The 18,229-nt window shown below is 35.6% G+C and overlaps 2 protein-coding genes and 1 pseudogene across 2 annotated transcripts; 1 reads left to right on the top strand and 2 right to left on the bottom strand.

Moving 5' to 3' along the window:
* Positions 1–1,902: 1,902 nt before the first annotated feature.
* On the bottom strand, positions 1,903–8,464 carry LOC107689275 (stromelysin-3). Its single transcript, XM_016487223.1, has 2 exons — positions 8,281–8,464; positions 1,903–2,172 (listed from the first exon to the last, which is right to left on the bottom strand). The coding sequence occupies exons 1-2, from the start codon at positions 8,389–8,391 to the stop codon at positions 1,903–1,905; spliced, it is 381 nt and encodes a 126-aa protein (XP_016342709.1). The 5' UTR covers positions 8,392–8,464.
* Positions 8,465–13,204: 4,740 nt separating this feature from the next.
* Positions 13,205–14,653, top strand: LOC107689282 (glutathione S-transferase theta-1-like). Its single transcript, XM_016487228.1, has 5 exons — positions 13,205–13,388; positions 13,607–13,694; positions 13,768–13,918; positions 14,066–14,242; positions 14,327–14,653. Exons 1-5 carry the CDS (start codon positions 13,277–13,279, stop codon positions 14,525–14,527), a joined length of 729 nt encoding a protein of 242 aa, XP_016342714.1. The 5' UTR covers positions 13,205–13,276; the 3' UTR covers positions 14,528–14,653.
* Positions 14,654–15,664: 1,011 nt separating this feature from the next.
* LOC107689276 (uncharacterized) lies at positions 15,665–16,565 on the bottom strand (annotated as a pseudogene).
* Positions 16,566–18,229: the final 1,664 nt, after the last annotated feature.

The raw sequence follows: 18,229 nt of genomic DNA on the forward strand, positions 1-18,229 counted from the left end.
ACGACTGCCGTGTGGATTGGCTTGGCACGTGAGCCTGTAACTGATATACAGGAAGGACCAAAATGAACGGGACTAATAGATCGGTAGGGGTGTTGATGCTAATCCACCACGGGACTCGGGTAAGAAGTGCGACAGGAGACAGGGCACTGTTCAACTCTTTATCTGAAGTATTTAACTGTTCACAGCAGATGGCACAACATTGCTCCAATTGGATTGGATATTGTACAACTTAAGGCCACAAAGTGTTAAATGTGGTCTTTATTCAATCACGCACATTAACACCGGAAGAAATGGCGGATCAAGCGGCTAGTGAAAGTGAAAGTAAATCGGAATAGCGGAAACTCACGTCAACTAGCGGCACACATTCATAATAAAAGTCCTTCCCCTATAAACATACATAGGGAATTTAGAACACCTTTACTTTTGCATTTAGTACATATACATACGTATATATACACACACACACACACACACACATATAAACACACACACTTTCCTTCAAAAAAATGCAAACATTTCGTTTATCTTATAATGTCCCATTCTAATACACAATGCATGCCTCTGTACTATTCAGCCATTAAAATATTACACAAAGAACAATGGAGAGCAACAAGACCTCAGAAAGAAAAGTGAGTATCCTACATCTTCAACCGGATGCATCCACACTGTGCTGCCTGTGAATAGATTCCTGTACAAATGTTGCTGATTACTACTCTCTCAGGGACGACCCTTTTCTCCCTCAAAGGTCTGACTATAATGTCTCTGCATTCCTCCACATACACTGACTGCTGTAAGCATGATCAGAACAGAGATAGAAAGTGCTATCAGCACACAAACATTATCGTTTATTCAGATATTAAATAAGGACAAAAATGACCCTTTTGTTACGATGAAAACAGACAGGGACTGTGCCACCATTTGTCATTGTGCCAGCAATTTTCATAGTATACAATTCCAAGATTATTAGAAAGCTAAATGGTTATATTATTGTTGTTGTTGTTATTATTATTAAATAATTAAAATCAACCATCGTAACAAGACACTTTCAGTTACTTGGTGCACATGGAATACCATGAAGTAGGACTAAGCTTACACACTAAAGTTACACAGTTGATTTATAAGCTAATAATAAGCAAATAATAATTATATCTTATTATATTATTATATCAAACCTGGAATAAGACGTGGATTTGGGGAGAAAAATTAGATACTAGTGAATTATTCATGAGATATGTTGTAATTTAATCAGGAGAACAGACAACAAATGCACAGTATATGTTGCCTTTTTTTTCATATTGTTAGAGCAGATTACAAAGGAAAAAAGAAATAATGAGGAGGAAAATAATGCAGCAGACGGAAAAGAGCTCTTGCCATAGATATTCATCTTATATCGTCACATTAAAATACCAAGTGTAAAATAGAACATGGAAGAACTTTCTTAACTTATTCGGTCAAACTGACAAATATGGATTATTTGTAGCACAGTTTAATAAATTGAAATAATTTCAGTCTTTTTGAGTGGAACTTCTCCTCTCAAGCGCCTCCCATAATTTAAAATGCAGTATACTCTTAAAAATAAAGGTGCTTCAAAGGGTTCTTTAAGCGATGCCATAGAAGAACCATTTTTGGTTCCACAAAGAACCATTCAGTCAAAGGTTCTTTAAAGAACCATCTCTTTCTTACCTTTTTGTAATCTGAAGAACCTTATTTCGCCACAAAGAACCTTTTGTGAAACAGAAAGGTTCTTCAGATGTTAAAGGTTCTTTATGGAACCATTTAGACAAAAAGGTTCTTCTATGGCATCGTGAAGCACCTTTATTTTTAAGAGTGTAGGCTCACTAGAAAAAATGGTGTATATATTACTTAGAATTATAATGAATAATCTTGATTTCCTTGTACACCTTACTTGTAAGTGAGGTCAGTTTTTAGCCAGCGTCCTCCAAAAATCACAAAGCGTTTCTGTCGGGGGTGCCTGCTGAGATGCACCTCTCTCTGGTCAGGGTAGTCTGGGACGCCACAGCGCAGTGGACCTGCACCCCCGGGGCTGTTCCTGAGCTGGGTGTTGAGCTGTGGCTCATCTTTTGGCCATGCTTGAGGTTTGAAGGTGTCCTGAGGGTGGGGGGCCCTGTCTCTCCTCTTTTCAGAGAGGGAATGAGGAATCTGCGATAAACCCTGCGATGGAAAGAAGTAATGAACTGAATGGCAACAATCACTATACAAATTTGCTGAAGGAAATTACCCATGCTAATACTGGTTAGCTAGTTATCATCACTACACCATTATGCAGACAAAAAGCATGTTTCTCCATTAAAAGTTGTGTATTGGAGAAATACATTTTGAACAATTTTGTGGCACTTTTCATCCCCCCATGGGAACACTGAAAGATTTCTAAGAAGAAATGTTTCTTGAGTAGCAAACCAGTATATTAGAATGATTTCTCAAGGATCATGTGACACTGAAGACTGGAGTAATGATGCTGAAAATTCAACTTTGCCATCACAGGAATAAATAACAGTTTAAAATACATTAAATTAGAAAACAGTTGTTTTAAATTGTAATAGTATTTCACAATATTATTGTTTTTACTTTTTTTTTTTTTTTCAAATAAATGCAGCCTTGGTGAGCATTGTTCAAAAACAATCCTAAACAACCCCTAAAATTTGAACAGTAGTTTAAAGTATATTGCCAGAAAATGCTCTTGACATATTTATTTAACTAAAGTATATTTGTCTCAAATATGATAAACTGACATTAGTTTAAAAAAACATACTGAACCCATTTGGCAAGGCCACAGTTTATGATAATAAACATCTTGCATGTAAATGAACATTAAATAAAAACAAACAAGCCAAACCACACTAATCTGATACAAAAGCAAAATCATGTTCTTTCCTGGTTGATGCTGTTTACTTACTGTGGGATATGATAGCGGATGGACTGCTTAGTGTCCCTAAACATTCTTTGGAGGAAATGGCTGTTCATTAATATGGGCGTTAAAAACTGAGACAAGTGCCGTGGGCAGCACTGTGGCGTTTTCAGGCAGAATCCTGGGCATTTATAGATGCTTTAAACTTCAGGATGTTTCAGCTTTCAAAAAAAAGTATTTTGAATACATGAACACATCTTAATCATTATTAACAAATCAAGTTTACACACACACACACACATATATATACGTATATATACACACACATCTTCAAGGTAAAGGTGTTTTTACAAATATGATAAATCATTAATTCACAAATTATTATGTTTTTAGGGAGTTGCACCACATGACATTTTAGTCTCCCTTCACCTGAACTCTGATATTTTAAGATACATATTGACCTAGAAAGCATCATTTCCTGTTTTATGTTTTTTTTTCCCCCTGCATGATTCTGCTTGTTGGTGCACCACATTACTTTGATTTAGTGTTTTAAATAGGATTAAGTATTTTAAAATAAGCAATTAAACAATCAAAGCAGGTTCTTAAAATATTGATAAAATATTAAATTATTTTAATATTTATAACTAAAAATAAAAGATTTTGCCAAACTAAGTTTTTTTCAGGAATTTCAATATTTCTTTCTTTATTATAATATCAGGACAGTTGTATCAACCTGATATTTTATTATTTTATGCCATACAAACAATTTTAATACAGAAATGAAAAACATGCTCGTACAGCTCATGGAACATCAATACTTACACTGTACAGCTAAGTATGTAATCTCTAATCATCTAATCTCATGACCAATCTGGATACAAAATGTTAAAAATGAAATTCAAATCAGATGCTTGATTAAATTTCTTTTCTCAGTTGTTTATGTCATCATAACATCCAACTGCATTGTGACTTCTGACCTATGAGTGGGCAAGATCTGCCATTACCCTGTAATAACACACACATTCCACGTCTGGCACACACAAAGATGAGGTGCTTTCTGCATTGTTCATACAATGCAAGTTTCAAGAACTCCAGTTCAAACGTATATGTGTTTGACCCACTTCTCAAAAATGCAGGGCAAGTTAGGACACATTTGGTCTGTGTGTGTGTGTGTGTGTGTGTGTGTGTGTGTGTGTGTGTAATAATTTATAGAGAAAGCATTGCCCAAGGTATCTTGATGTTCTGCCAAAACATAATCCCCAAAGTTTAAGCAGTTTATTTCATTAAATGTCTGAGGAGATTAAAGCAACACAATTTCATTTTAAATACACACAGGTAGTGGCATGATGTGGAAAGGAATACTATGTTTTTTTTCTGCTACTTTTTTCTGCAAAGATCAGAGTGAATTTTGAAATAAGTGTGAGAATGTAGCTGTCCACTGTTATCAGCACTGTTTAAATGAACCATCTGACCCTAAAGCTACTGAAAATATCTTTTTAGAGTGGGATCAAAATTCATAGGTTCACAGACAGGGAGAGAAAAACTTGTCTCAGTGAGTTTGAAAGCTAGCCAACAATGCTTTCTGATTCATTTTTTTAATGCTGGAAATATTTTGAGTCAGCGTTTTGCCTGTAGTTTGACATAATTTATGTTTCAGATAAGCCCCCCAGACAGAGCAAAGTTATAAATGCTGCTGTCTCCTTTCATATATGGTTAAATTTGCCAGTGTAGGCCTGTGCTTGAGCCTCACTCATACAAAACTGCCTGTCCTGGCCTAGAGCTCCCATGTCTCTTGTGTTAACGCATGCTTTCAGCTCCCACTCCTGATAAGAGTGCATCTGAGAGCCATGTTTGCCCCTATGTGCTATTCTCCAGAACTCTGTCCTACAGTAAAAACACAGATATCCAGATTCACTGAGCTCAGGCTAATGATATCTGAACTGTTCCAAAACAGTGGCCTTTGTTTAGCAAGATTGACAAGAAAGAGCGATATTGTGTGAATATGCGACCATTATGTTGCAAAAAATGTCAGGTGCTCGTTTTGCATAATGGATGATTTTTTTTAGGATTTTTGTCATTGCTTTTAACAAACTCAACAAGCCACTTTCAGTAGCAAAACAGTGATTTAAAGCTTAACTTTGTGTAACACTTTCACCTATCCCATATGCCAATACAGATACAACTCAACTGTAAATAAATCAATTTGCAGACTGATTTTTCAAAACATGTAAATGTTCTGTTGAGCTATCAAAACATTTTTATTTTTACTTCAGGGAATATTCTGGGTTCAGTACAAGTTACGCTCAATAGGCAGCAATTGTGGCATAATGTTGATGACAAAAAAATGTATTTCTACATTTCCCTTTCTTTAAAAAAGCAAAAATCTGGGTTACAGTGAAGCACTTACAATGGAAGTGAACATACTATTCTTTTCACATTCTGTTTTTCACATACTATATAGTAGGGAAGTATGCATATTTGAATGCAGCCACTGTTTTAATAGTGTAGTCACAAGTTCTAATCTACATGTGTGTATTCATTCAAAAAAATCACTGACTAACCTTTACTATGTATATGTATAACTCGTTTTTCAAATTTAGTTCATGACAAACATAACGGTGTAAAATAACCGTAAAATTAAGAGAAATCTACTGTGCAAGTAATGCAGGTTTTAAAAGAAAAAATTATGTAACTATAAAATGTTAAGCTTACATTTCTGCTTTTAAATAAATTTTAAGTCCCTCACTGTAACCTTGATTTATGCTTTTTATAAAGAAAGCAGGAACAAGTTGAATTTTTTTTTCAGGTAATCACCTTTGTCACAAATGCTGTTAATTGAGTTAAACTTGTACTGAACACCTGTTTGGAAACAATCATTCTTTTTTCTTCAGTTTGGTGACTATCAAAAGTGCTAAATGAGTCTTTCGACCCTAAAAAAACAAACAGATTTTGGATGGAGTGCAGGATCAAAGATCTGGGTCACTGTCCAATCTGGTTTACAGACATCAGACAGGGAGAGAAAAAAGAAAAGCTAATCCTTACACCAACATATCACAACACTTCATGACAAGATAAATGAAGCTTTAGAGGATTTGAACAAATATTCACAGGTAAATCCCCTAGAATCTGCAGCTGACTTGGGAGTGATGAGTGGTCCAGCGCAGGACTAAAGGAGACTTTCATGTAAGCTTTCAGTGATAAGCTCCCAGATACAGTGCATGCACCAGTGCTCATGTTAAACTTTATCCCCAGCTGCTCACGTCCTCTATCTACCAGCAGTAGTAAATGTTTCAAGTTTGGATCAGTGCTTGAAGGATTTTGGCACCTGGCTTATTCACATAAACCTATCTTTTCCTGCTCCCACATACACATATTCCTGCTCTGACACATCCAGGAAACCGTGAAACTGATCATGCTTTGCTTGAATGACCCTGTCAAAATCATAGCAGGGGCATTTTCCAGTCAGTTTAGGTGAGTGAATCCCCTGACCCAATAACCTTAAACTACTAGGCTATAAAACACAATGATGTTTGTGATGGAAATGCTGTTTGGGGTGCAGGTGAATTCACTCATACTTCAGAGGTCGTAAACTTCCAATTTTAAAGCTACAATATGTAAGTTTTGTCCCTCTAGCAGTTAGTTAGTGTAATATTGTAAGTTTGGCTTCCACTATGCTATTCTGTGTGGATTAATCTGATGTGGGGTTTTTTGGCATACATTAGGGTTAGGGTACCTAGCGAAAGTCATTAAAGACATCCCCCTCTTTTCCTCAAAATAAATAAAAAAAGGAGAGAAAAAAGAAAGAAAAATAAGTCTATAGGCTACAACCACACCTTCCACCATACCATATAAGACAAAACTTTACTTTATTTATAGGCATGATGTGAACACATATGGAAAAATGACAGAAGTATACAATTTCCCATGAAGACTTAAGTTAAGGTGTGATAAGTGCAATGACTTCAAAAAGAACATCTCATGATTACTAAACAGATAAACATCCGTTATGTTTCTGTATCTTAAGCACTTACATTTGCTTAATTTGATAATATATAGCCTACTTGTGTTTTTCTTACTGAAGTTTTATTTAAACTCAATATTATAAACCTTACACCAAATTACAGCTGACAAATTTTTTTGCAAAAAAGATGAAAACAATATTACATAAGCACCTATAGACCCAATAAAACTGCTCTTAGACAGCACAGTCCCACTACAGGAGTGTATTATTAACAATAGTCTTTATTTCCCCATTTTTTTCATTTTGATGTTTTTTACCAGTAAATTGTGGCTCCACTTATAAACTAGCAAATAATGCTTAACCTGTGGATATGACAACTTTTATGTGTTTCTTATGCTTCTTGTGTTCAGGCATTCAACCTTAACTAAAGTTAATTGAAAATGACTTGCCTCAAGTGGTGTAAATATTTAAGCTGCATATATTAACCTCAACTAAACTGTATAAATGAGTGTCCTAGAGCCTCCTCCTCTGCAGTGTTTTCTGCTCCCAGTGACTGGGTCAAAAACACTGTGAGATCATATTCTATTCTCTTTTAGCAGATGACGTGCCTGGGAGCAAGGGGCCGAAATAATCGTAACAGGACAAAGGACAGCACGGTTTCTGTGAGAAGACTATCACATTCCCTAAATTATCTCTACAATAGGCTATGCATCCGCGCATGTGTGAGAGTGAGGGAGTGTGTGTCCCTCCAGATGGCACAGAAAAGACAAACTTGCCCATGCCTGCACAATCCCTCACTCTTTTGTCATCGCTGAGAGAACAAACTGACAACATTATGTTTAAGTTTTACACCTGAGTCATAATAAACACAACACTAAAATCCATTCTTCAGTTTTAGAAATGTGATGACAGGTAGATTAGGCCATTTTAACAATCAAACAAACACTTCCAATAAAGGGCATAAACAGAAAACCATAAAGAAAACTAAGCCTGTGAGTATATTTTAAATTGAAAAAAAAAAAAACTTTTATCAAGAGCATTTAATGGCAGTTAAACAGTTAAATGAGATCAAATTAACTGCTCTCATAAGCATCATTTACTTAATCTAAATCATAAAAAAGTGAACAAACCCAGATGAAATTGACAGGTTCTGGCTTGTAAATGTAGAGGCTGCAGACGCTGTTTCACGATTTTTAATTATAACAATAATTGTAACAAGCCAAAACTTACCAAATTTTGCTTTGTTCATGCTTTTGCCATGCAGCATGCAAGTAAAATAAAATGTATTTTATTAAACATTTAAAAGTAAAACTTTAAACAAACTCAAAATGTTGTAGCAAGTTACAACGCTAGAGCAGCTAAATTTAAAATAACCACTTACTAAGCAGCAGCGTACCGGATTTCCAGAGCTAGAATGAAACAATGCATCAAATGTGTGCATTAATAAACTCACGGGAGGCTCTTTGTGCTTCACGAGTCCTCGTCCCTCATGCAAAGGCGTGCATCTCACGGTCAGGAGCACATGCAGAGCGAAAGCGCCTGACAGAAGCCCGGAGACCCGCATCCTCCTCCTGTATCTTCGAGCTCCGCCGCTGTAAGTGGAAGTGCCTGAGAAGGTTGCGGCGCAAGCTCGCGCGATGCCTGTGGACGACTGCTGCTGCGGATACTGCGCTTATTTATATGCAGTGATTTCTTTGTTCTCTTTCCTCCAATACACGTTTTTTTTATGGGCCGGAGTGACAATATTGCCTAGTCTCACCATGTGACTTTTAACTCTTTTGCCTCTGTGAGCGAATCAACTGCGCTCTATGGGACACTCATTATAAAATACAGCCTAGTCTAGAGTGTAGAAAAACGACCTAATTTTGTGAGATTTGGACAGCTTCCAAATTTAATTTCCACCTGGCCTTATTAATTACCTAATTTGCATGTTCTATTCCTTTTTGACATTTTAGATAAAACCTTAGGCTATATTAAGCTATAGATGTAGATTTATAAAGATTTATGTACTAATATTTAAATTTAGATTTAGGCTACATCAAATATTTAAATTACTTAGTGTTAAAATAGTCAGTAAACCCTAAATATCACTAGCAAGAGTGCTGAATAGTTTCAGGTAATCATGACAGAATAATAGCACGATTGTGAGTATGATTTAATAAAGGCTACAGAGGTGAGGGGTCAGTGTCTGTCAAATCAAACTGTCAGAATAGGATAAAAATGAAACTGCAGATTAATACCTGGTTAGCATATATACTCTGTAAAGTGTTTTTTCACAAATACAAACATAAGGTAGGGTGTTTTTTTATTTCGGGCATCCACTCATCTCTCCAAAGTCGCCCGCTATTTTTATGATTGTAGTGTGCAACACCATCGCTGATATTGTGAGACGTCGGTTTTGTCTCACTTTTATAGTGACTACACTCTCAAAAATGCTGGGTTGAATACAACCCAGTGCTGGGTAAAATAGGGAACACTTGAATAAACTTCTTTTTCGTAAGGGTAGGCTAGCTAAGATTCCGCGTGTGGCGTTCTTAAGGCTCAAAATTTTTTGAAATCACATTTATTACTTTATTGCAGAGCGAGCGGAGACAGATACTTGTAAGCTATAGTTTTGTCCCCTACTGTCATTTTAATGAGTCAGTTCTTCCTAAACAGTCCATAGATATAGCTTTTGGAAAGTTTATTCTTAAAGGGATAGTTTTATCTTCAGTTGCTGGTCCCCACTGACTTAAAGTATGCAGAAGAAAAAACACTATGCAAGTCATTGGGGATCAGCAACTGAAGGTGAACTATCCCTTTAAATGGTTCTCTGGCTGCATCCAAAATTGTATACTTTTTGAGAAGGTAGCTGTCTCTTTTGAATGAATAATTAGTGACAGTTAAAAATGTAGAGTTTATATAGTATAAATGTGTGTGTAGCATGAATGTAATCCGGACGTGCTATATTCGTCATGCTGCCATTATCATTTAACCAGCATCTCTTTACTGCCATTCACAAATGTTCTCCCGTGGCCTCATGGCAGAGTAAAGTCAGTGTCCATCAGATGCACACTTCAGAATCTTGCCCCAAATAGTAGGTCATCCGGGACTTTTCACCTAGGCTACTGTTTTATGAATACTGTGAATTCGGACATATTACTCTTTTCATAGCCTATACATTGTTAAAAACTTTCATTCCGTAATCCATTTGGTTTTACATTAACTTGTGGTCAGATTTTGATCAGCTGAGGTAATGGGATGCAAGTTGTTAATTTCTAGGCTTCCTGTTTTTCTCTCCAACTCATTTGGGGAAATTCTCCACTATGAGCTCATCCACATATGCAGGTGACCTACTAAATAGTAAGCCTAAAGAAGTATTTGATTTTGGATACAGCCTCTCATACTTGTAAAGTCAGATTCATTCTAGTGTATCGGTTCATTCAGATGGTTTTTAGTAAATAAGCAAATTACAAAAAGATTTATCAATTAGATTCCTTATATTTGTCTCTTTTTTTTCAATGGAAAAAATGGTTCAAACGCCACTCTGCTCCCTGAACACTAGAGAGAAACCCCTTTCAAATGATAATGGAGACAAACCTACTCTTCAAGCAACTTTGCTTGCGTTCATCATTTTTTGTAACATAATTTTACATTCAATGCACCATTGAAGTATACTGTGAAATCACACCATGCATGACTACTAACCACAAAAAAATAATTAAGATCTCATTTTAATTTACATGACAACAAGCCAATGTAATCTCTTATTGTCTCAAAAAAGAAACCCATGCAGGCTTTTTGAATTCTGTTTACAGAAGTGTTGAAAAGACCACAGATCTTTGCACATTCTACATATGGTTTTTGTCAGTGTCTGTAATGACTAACATACCACAAATAATGTGTTAGCGATGATCAAGAGGTTGCAATACAATAATCACAAATATGAAGAACATTTTCAGTCAATCTTTCAAATCGATGTTGTTTTTCCCTCCCCTGGTAAGCCTCTTGGACTAAGGGCTCATAGCTTTGTCACTGCGTCAACCTACGGTGCTTATATAAGCAAAACATTGTCATCTTTGTTAAAGAAAGCTGGAAAACATATTCACTTACTCATATGCCCACATGAATAATGCAGTTCATCCTATACACGCACATAGATACATGATATGGTTATTTTACGTGCAAAGGTCATAGGTGTATACAGTTGGTTAACCCTAGGAAAGTTCACCTGCATAGATGGGGATGAGCTCATGGTGGAGAATTTCCCCAAATGAGTTGGAGAGGAAAACAGGAAGCCCAGATAGTCACAACTTGCATCCCATTACCTCGCCTGATCAAAATCTGACCACAAGGTAATGTAAAACCACAGGGATGATGGGATGGAAGGTTTTTTTTTTTACATTTTTATTATTTACTTACATTTAGACTATGAGAACATTTTAAGGTTAATGCACTATAATCAAATTTTAATTCTCATTAGATCACAAATGTATAAAATGATAGCAAAAGATTTCAAAGCAGTGTTGTGTCATCTGCTTTTCCTTTTCTCCTATTACGAATTATAACAAACAGAAATACCAATCCTTAAAAAGGTGTATCAAATTTGAAGTTTTCTTTGGGGTTTGTTAGAAAATACACCACCAAATCTAGCACAAGCATTGCATGTCTCTCAGAGCAATAAAAAAGTTAATCTGTTAATACCGTCTTTCATTTATAGTAGAGAACATGGAGAAACAATCTTAGCCAGACTTTTGGTTCTTATCTGTGTATCTGCTATAATCTGGTATCACATGCCTCTTTAAATTCAAACCAGACTTTTAAGTGAAGTCTTGCTGGGAGCCTCAGCAGGAAAACCCCACTGGCCTAACCAGAACCATTTTATTGGTTCTTCCAAACCACAAGCAGTCTTTGTTTACTTCTCTTTTGAGTTTGATGAGGCTCTGGTGAATTATCTAACAATTAAACACAGAATGCAAATAAGAGTTAAATATGGTAATTGTATTTGAGATTTAGGTTTGTGATTTCCCTAAGAATAAATCAATGCAGTGTAATATGGTGTAGAGGTGTGTCAGTATATTATTATGCATCAAAAGGTGTATGAATCTCTTTATTGTACTTTTACTGTGAAACCAACAAAACCAACAAGAACCCACCCTTTTAAAATCCAAACTATGCACTCACACCCTGACCTAACTGAGAAGGTCAACTCCAAAGCACACTTGAATGACCTTTGAGCTTGAATGCTTAGAAGCAGTGCAGGGCGAATAAGGAGAGGATGTGCAACACAAAGTAACTTCTGATGTATCTCCATAATGCTTTTAGGAAGTTTAGGAAGCCTGGATTTGATTATCAGTCCAGAGTAATTTATGTGATTTAATGTTTATCTGATAATGACAATCCCCTGGTTCCCTTTACTTGAAATTGTGCTTCTTTGATGCTATAACTTAACAACTTTCCATATAAATAAACTAAAAGATCATTATACCTTTCTCTCCAAGAAGAAAGTCACACAAGTTTGTAACGACATGAGGGTGAGTAAATTCATTTCGATTTCTGGATGAACTATACCTTTAATTCATTGGCTATACTACTCACTCACTGCTTTGCTCCAGAACAGAAGGTGCTGCTGTACTGACTTATGAATCAAATTTTCCTTTTGTAAAAAGTGTTCTTGCGCCATCATGTGGCAGAATTCTTCAATTAAAAATGATGAAACTTTCTGACCTGTCATTATCAGTGCACATGGCATTTCAAACCTGGAGTGTTTTATAAATATATATATAAAGTAAAATAAAAAGTCTGACCTAAAACAGACAAATCTTAATTTTATGATATTCCAACATTTCAAATTCTCTTTTTTTGTAAAGCAGTTTTTGATGCTGGAAAGATGCCTCTAAAATAAGAAGCCTATAAGCATAAAAGTGTTGCATATGCATTTGAATCTGCATTGCTGAAATTAGGCTACAGTATAATAGGAGAAAATGCATGCATTGCAGTGTAAAAAGATGATTGAAAGGCTATTACTGAAAACAGGAAATAAATCTAAACAGCAGGTTTTGCCTATAAATTCTGTCTAATTCTAATTTTCAGGTATCTATAATAATGCTCTTAAAACATGGTAAATGCAAATTAATTGATGACTAATATTTTAGTGATTAGGAATTAACTAAAGAAACTGCACATAAGAGGTAGGAAGATTCACGGATGGGGTGAATTTGAATGGACTTTAGCATATTACAGCAATCTTTCATCGAGTTAACCATTACATTTGGGGGGGGGGGGGGGTAACATCAATAGCACATAATTAGATCAACGAAGCCGACAGCCACAACATAGTAACCTAGTTTTAGGTTTCGCAAAAACATTGTACTACTGACCCCTGGAGGGCGGAGCATAAATACAGAGCATATGAGTGTGAGAGGTTTCAGGTTTGGCGAATAGCTCATCTTGGACACTTCGCCTCCAAAATGCCACTGGAATTGTATCTCGATTTGCATTCCCAGCCATGCCGCTCCGTCTTCCTATTTGCCAAGATAAATAAAATTCCCTTTGAATTCAAAGCCGTGGATTTATCTGCAGGTGATTTTTTTATTAGCTGTTTTATGGAATTGTGCACTGTAATCTTGGTAACCTGCAACTTTAACCGTATCGGGTCTAAACCTGTTTTTTTGTTTGTTTTTTTTACTTTAAGCACAATTTTTATATTTTATTATGTTGTGGTTTGGTTTCAGTGAAAAAGTTTTGTATTTTCTGCATTAGGCATCAGACCTATATCTTTTTTTCCTCTGTGCTTAAAGGTGAACAATATGGAGATGAATTTGGCAAGGTCAGCATCATAAGGAAAGTTCCTGTTCTCAAAGATGGAGATTTTATTCTAACAGAGAGGTATGTTGTTACCCTGATTTACATTTGACACATATTTAGAATTTGTAAGACTAAGTAAGACTGTATACATTAGTATAGCAATACTGCAGTACTTGGCAGCAAAACATCACACTCCTGACCACTGGTATCCAGCTGAGCTGCAGAAGCGTGCACGAGTCGACGAGTTTCTCTCCTGGCAGCACACGAACATAAGAACTCATGGGTCAAAGGTCTTCTGGTTCAGGGTAAGAGTCGCTGTTTAAACATTAAACAGATCACTTGTGTTTGTGTGCACTGAGTATACTGTGATTATGCAAGCTTTCTTTAAGCTGTTTCGTACTCTCTTTAATGCGTGCATTTTCTGAGGTGGAACTAACATTTCCCAATTCTAGGGGGTCTTGCCTGCAGTCACAGGGGCCCCAGTGCCCAAGGAGAAGATGGATGCTGCTGTGGAGGACCTCAATATGTCTCTGAAGACTTTTGAGGACAAGTTTCTGCAGAGCAGGCCATTTATAATTGGAGATCAATTATCTGTGGCTGATCTTGTAGCCATTGTGGAGATGATGCAGGTACAAACTGCACATTTGTTTTCCTAGACCAAGTGCTTGACTGAAACATGACATATTTACCAATTCTGTTTGTGTGTTTTAAAGCCGGTCGGTACAGGTCTAGATGTGTTTCAAGGCAGACCTGTTCTGAGTGCCTGGAGAGACAGAGTTAAGAAGGAGATCGGTGTGGAAGTCTTTGATGAAGCGCACAAGGTTATCATGAATGTTGATACATTGCCACAAACCTTTGAGAACAAGGGTTTACCAGAGTTTCTCAAGCTAAGGATACAGAAAATGTTTAACTAAGTCTGTTTGCATGGTCTAATAGTCTAGTTTTATGTTTAAACTTTCATCTTTCATCAAGTTACTGTGTAGTAATATGGCAGACTACATTCAACTTGGATTAGAAAATATTACAGTAGTGAAATCACTGTATTCTAAATAAAAATGTTATAATAAAAGTATGCCTAAGCGTATGCATTTGTACAATTTGCAGTGCATTCATATATTATGTTGTGTGTTTCCTTGGTGAAATGTGAAATGTTTCAATGGTGAAATACCAAAGTCTCAGAAACTGCTTGCCAGACTCACATTTAAATAACACATTTGAAATCAGCAAAAAATCTAACGGGAACTGTCCCATAAATGTTATTCCTTATGCTCAAATAGCATTAAAAAAAGCGTAGATTTTAGGCTGGTAAAGCCAAAGCTCATATGCAATTGCAGTATATGAATGAAATATGTGTAATATGAGTGAAACATCTCTGTATAGTCTTTTGCCATTCTCAGTTGTTCAAGAACAGAATTCATATGATTAATCCATAAACATTGTATTGATATTTTTGACAGTTCAGTAAAATATATGACTACATGTCTGTCCACATTTAGATCACCAAGACAAAAATAACAATTTCATTAACCCATAAAAGACATATTACTCTACAGTCTACACAATATGACTAGAACAACTTATTTAAATATTATATTAAACAAATACTAACTTGTTTCTAGTTATTCCTGATCTCAAGAGAAAGCAAATGTTGGCGATTTTGTATAAAATCGAACAATGTGAATTGAACAAAAACATAAAAAAAAATAATTAAGCATGAAGGTCCATCCCTAAACATAACCACATAATCATATCATACGAAAACATATGAGTGAGATTCATACAAATTACCAAAATGGTAAAATAGTTATGAATTGCCATGAGTTGTGTTGGTTATTCTCCTGACTATCAGAAAACTGTAGTATAAAGTCAATCAATTAGTAACAGTCTAAACATGTATTCATTTAGCAGATGATTTTATCCAAAGTGACTAAATCTTAATTTTATTTTCACTTTATTACTTACTATTACTTACTTTATTTTTAAGTGACCAAAAATATTAAGTGTTCGATTTTAATAATTCAAATCCCCTGAAGTAAGCTGTCTTTATCATATCAAACATCTCCTGTCACAACTGTCTGGCTTTTGCTAGCTTGTTCCTGTGCCTTGCTACAACAGAACAGACTCCAGAGCTTCTCTTTCAGATGCCTGTTTGAAGCTGTCAGACGGAGAGAAGTCATACCACTGTAAAAACTAAAGGTACTGGCTAAGATGTGGTAGGTGATAAATTGCCCAATTAACCTTATAATGATAAACAGAGCCACAATACACAGAGTGGAAAGATAAACTCCCACCAGGGAGATGGTGATCTTGCACACCAGGAGGTACGAGTCAGATCCCTGCACCTGGGTCTGGTTCTTCTTGAGAGCCAGCGTGTGGGCGCATAGATGGACGACCATTCTGATAGAGGTGGGCAGCATGATCATCAGAGGGATCGGGCAGAGGAGGCAAAGAATAGCAGCAGCGTATGCGTTCATCTGTATAGGGCATTGGACAGGTCAAGTTGGCGATATCGTTCACGTTGTAATTTTTTTCCAATGACTCCGCAATGTCGAGTGAGAAGATAGGAGAGAACAACAAGGAGGAGAACACGCAGCTCAGCAGCACTGCAGCGTTGATCACAGAGGAGATGTTCCTCTTCAGTGCTCGGAAGCACTCGGAGGAGTAATTTACAACTTTGATGCAGTAGAAGAGACAAGTCATCATTAGATATATTTCAGTCCGGATAGCTAAAGGATATGGCTTGATGCACCAAATTTGGTTATTCTGAAAGACGCTCACCACCATTCCGAAGGTGGCAAGTACCAAGATAATGTTGCTGATGGTGATGATGTTTAGGAGTAAACCGACAGTCTGAATGGTCCTGGTCTTCACTTGCTGTTGTATAGTAAAAATGAGGTTAAATATGTTTCCAGAAACACCAACAATCACAAGAGCAACAAAAAAAACGAACATGCCCGAAGAAGGTCATGATGTTGCTCTTCAGAGAGGGAAGCAGACAAAGCAGAGTCCTGCACTGATATGAGGTTTGGTGAGAAACACATTGTCTTGAAACAGGGACTCAATCTCGTATGCAAAGTGACTTTGCGTGGATAAATCAGAGCTGGCTTTGTTCAAAGCTGAAAACACAAATTAGGTAAAATGAGAGAAATGCACCATGTTTACTACTGTTCAGATTACACCAACCAAGGCAAAAAAGAGGCAAGAGAGTTTGCAAATTTATTATATATTAAAGCTTATGATGAATATAAAGCTTATGCGTGTCACTTATACACTGAGATTTGTTTTCATGTGTATATGTTATAATCAGTATTGAATGTTCATGTAGTGTTCAGAATTTGCCTATATTAAAATCTTGTTTGTTTGCTATTTAGGCATAGTTGGAAACATGTTTGATAAGATGTAATCTGTACAATTTTACTATGCAAATGTCCAATAAGATGTGGGGAATTAAGTTTTCCACTCTCAAGTTCTTCCATTGTCATCCACATAGGGATAATGGCTTGACAGATGAAAAAAGCATTTTGATAAATCTATAATGTAACAACATGAAAGAAACTCAAAATCTAACCTTATGGACTCTTCTGTGCATGCTGTTAAATAAGCTAAATTGGATTTGACCTTTATGATGTAAATTCATAGCAAATTCACATTCATAGGCTACCATCATATACATATGAGTATAGGATTTTTTAAAAGAAATGAATACTTTCATTCAGCAAAGATGATCAAAAGTGACAGTAAAGGTATTTATAATGTTATGAAAGAATTATATTTCAAATAAAACTTTATATTAATCAAATAACACTGAAAAAGGTAACATTGTTTCCACAAAAATATTTAGAAGCGCAGCTGTTTTTAACACTGATAATAAGACATTTTTTTTTAGCACCAAAAACAGCATATTAGAATGATTTCTGAAGGATCATGTGACACTGAAGACTGGAGTAATGGCTGCTGAAAATTCAGCTTTCCCAGGAATAAACTGCATTTGAAAATATTTTCAAAAAGAAAATAGTTATTTTAAAATTCACAGTAGCCATTATAGTTTTACAGCATTGCTGTTCAAATAAATGAGCCTGCTTAATAGACGTTTTTCAAAAACATTAAAATAAATCTTACTGGTCATAACTTTTGAATGGTAGTGTTGTAAAATTATTATTTTATTATTTTGTTTTAAGATTATTTTAGGCAAGAATAATCATTGTATTTATGAGGTCCTACTTGACCTTGTCAAAAATGAACTTGAAATGCTTTGTTTTGTTTTCGGGGCCACTGTGAATGGGTAAAGCTGAAATAATTAAAATATAATAAAAATATATTAAATATGTATTATATATACATACATACATTTAAATAAATACATTATAATGATTTTTTTAATCTTTAATTTATTTAAGTTAAAATGAAAAATTCAACCTAAGAATGAAATTCCGCAGTGAAAAATATTTATTTAAATGTATTTAAAATAATGTTAAAGACTGACAAGGCATGATTTCAAGATTAAAGTGGTTATAAATATCTAATAATTTTGAATACATTTGTCTCAGTGAAAAGTCTTTCTCCGTCCCAAGCAAGAGTGTGGCAAATAACTGTCTTCCAAAAGACCACGTGACCTC

This window comes from Sinocyclocheilus anshuiensis, unplaced genomic scaffold, assembly GCF_001515605.1.
Source record: "Sinocyclocheilus anshuiensis isolate Anshui unplaced genomic scaffold, SAMN03320099.WGS_v1.1 scaffold1255, whole genome shotgun sequence".
NCBI classification, from domain to species: Eukaryota; Metazoa; Chordata; class Actinopteri; order Cypriniformes; family Cyprinidae; genus Sinocyclocheilus; species Sinocyclocheilus anshuiensis.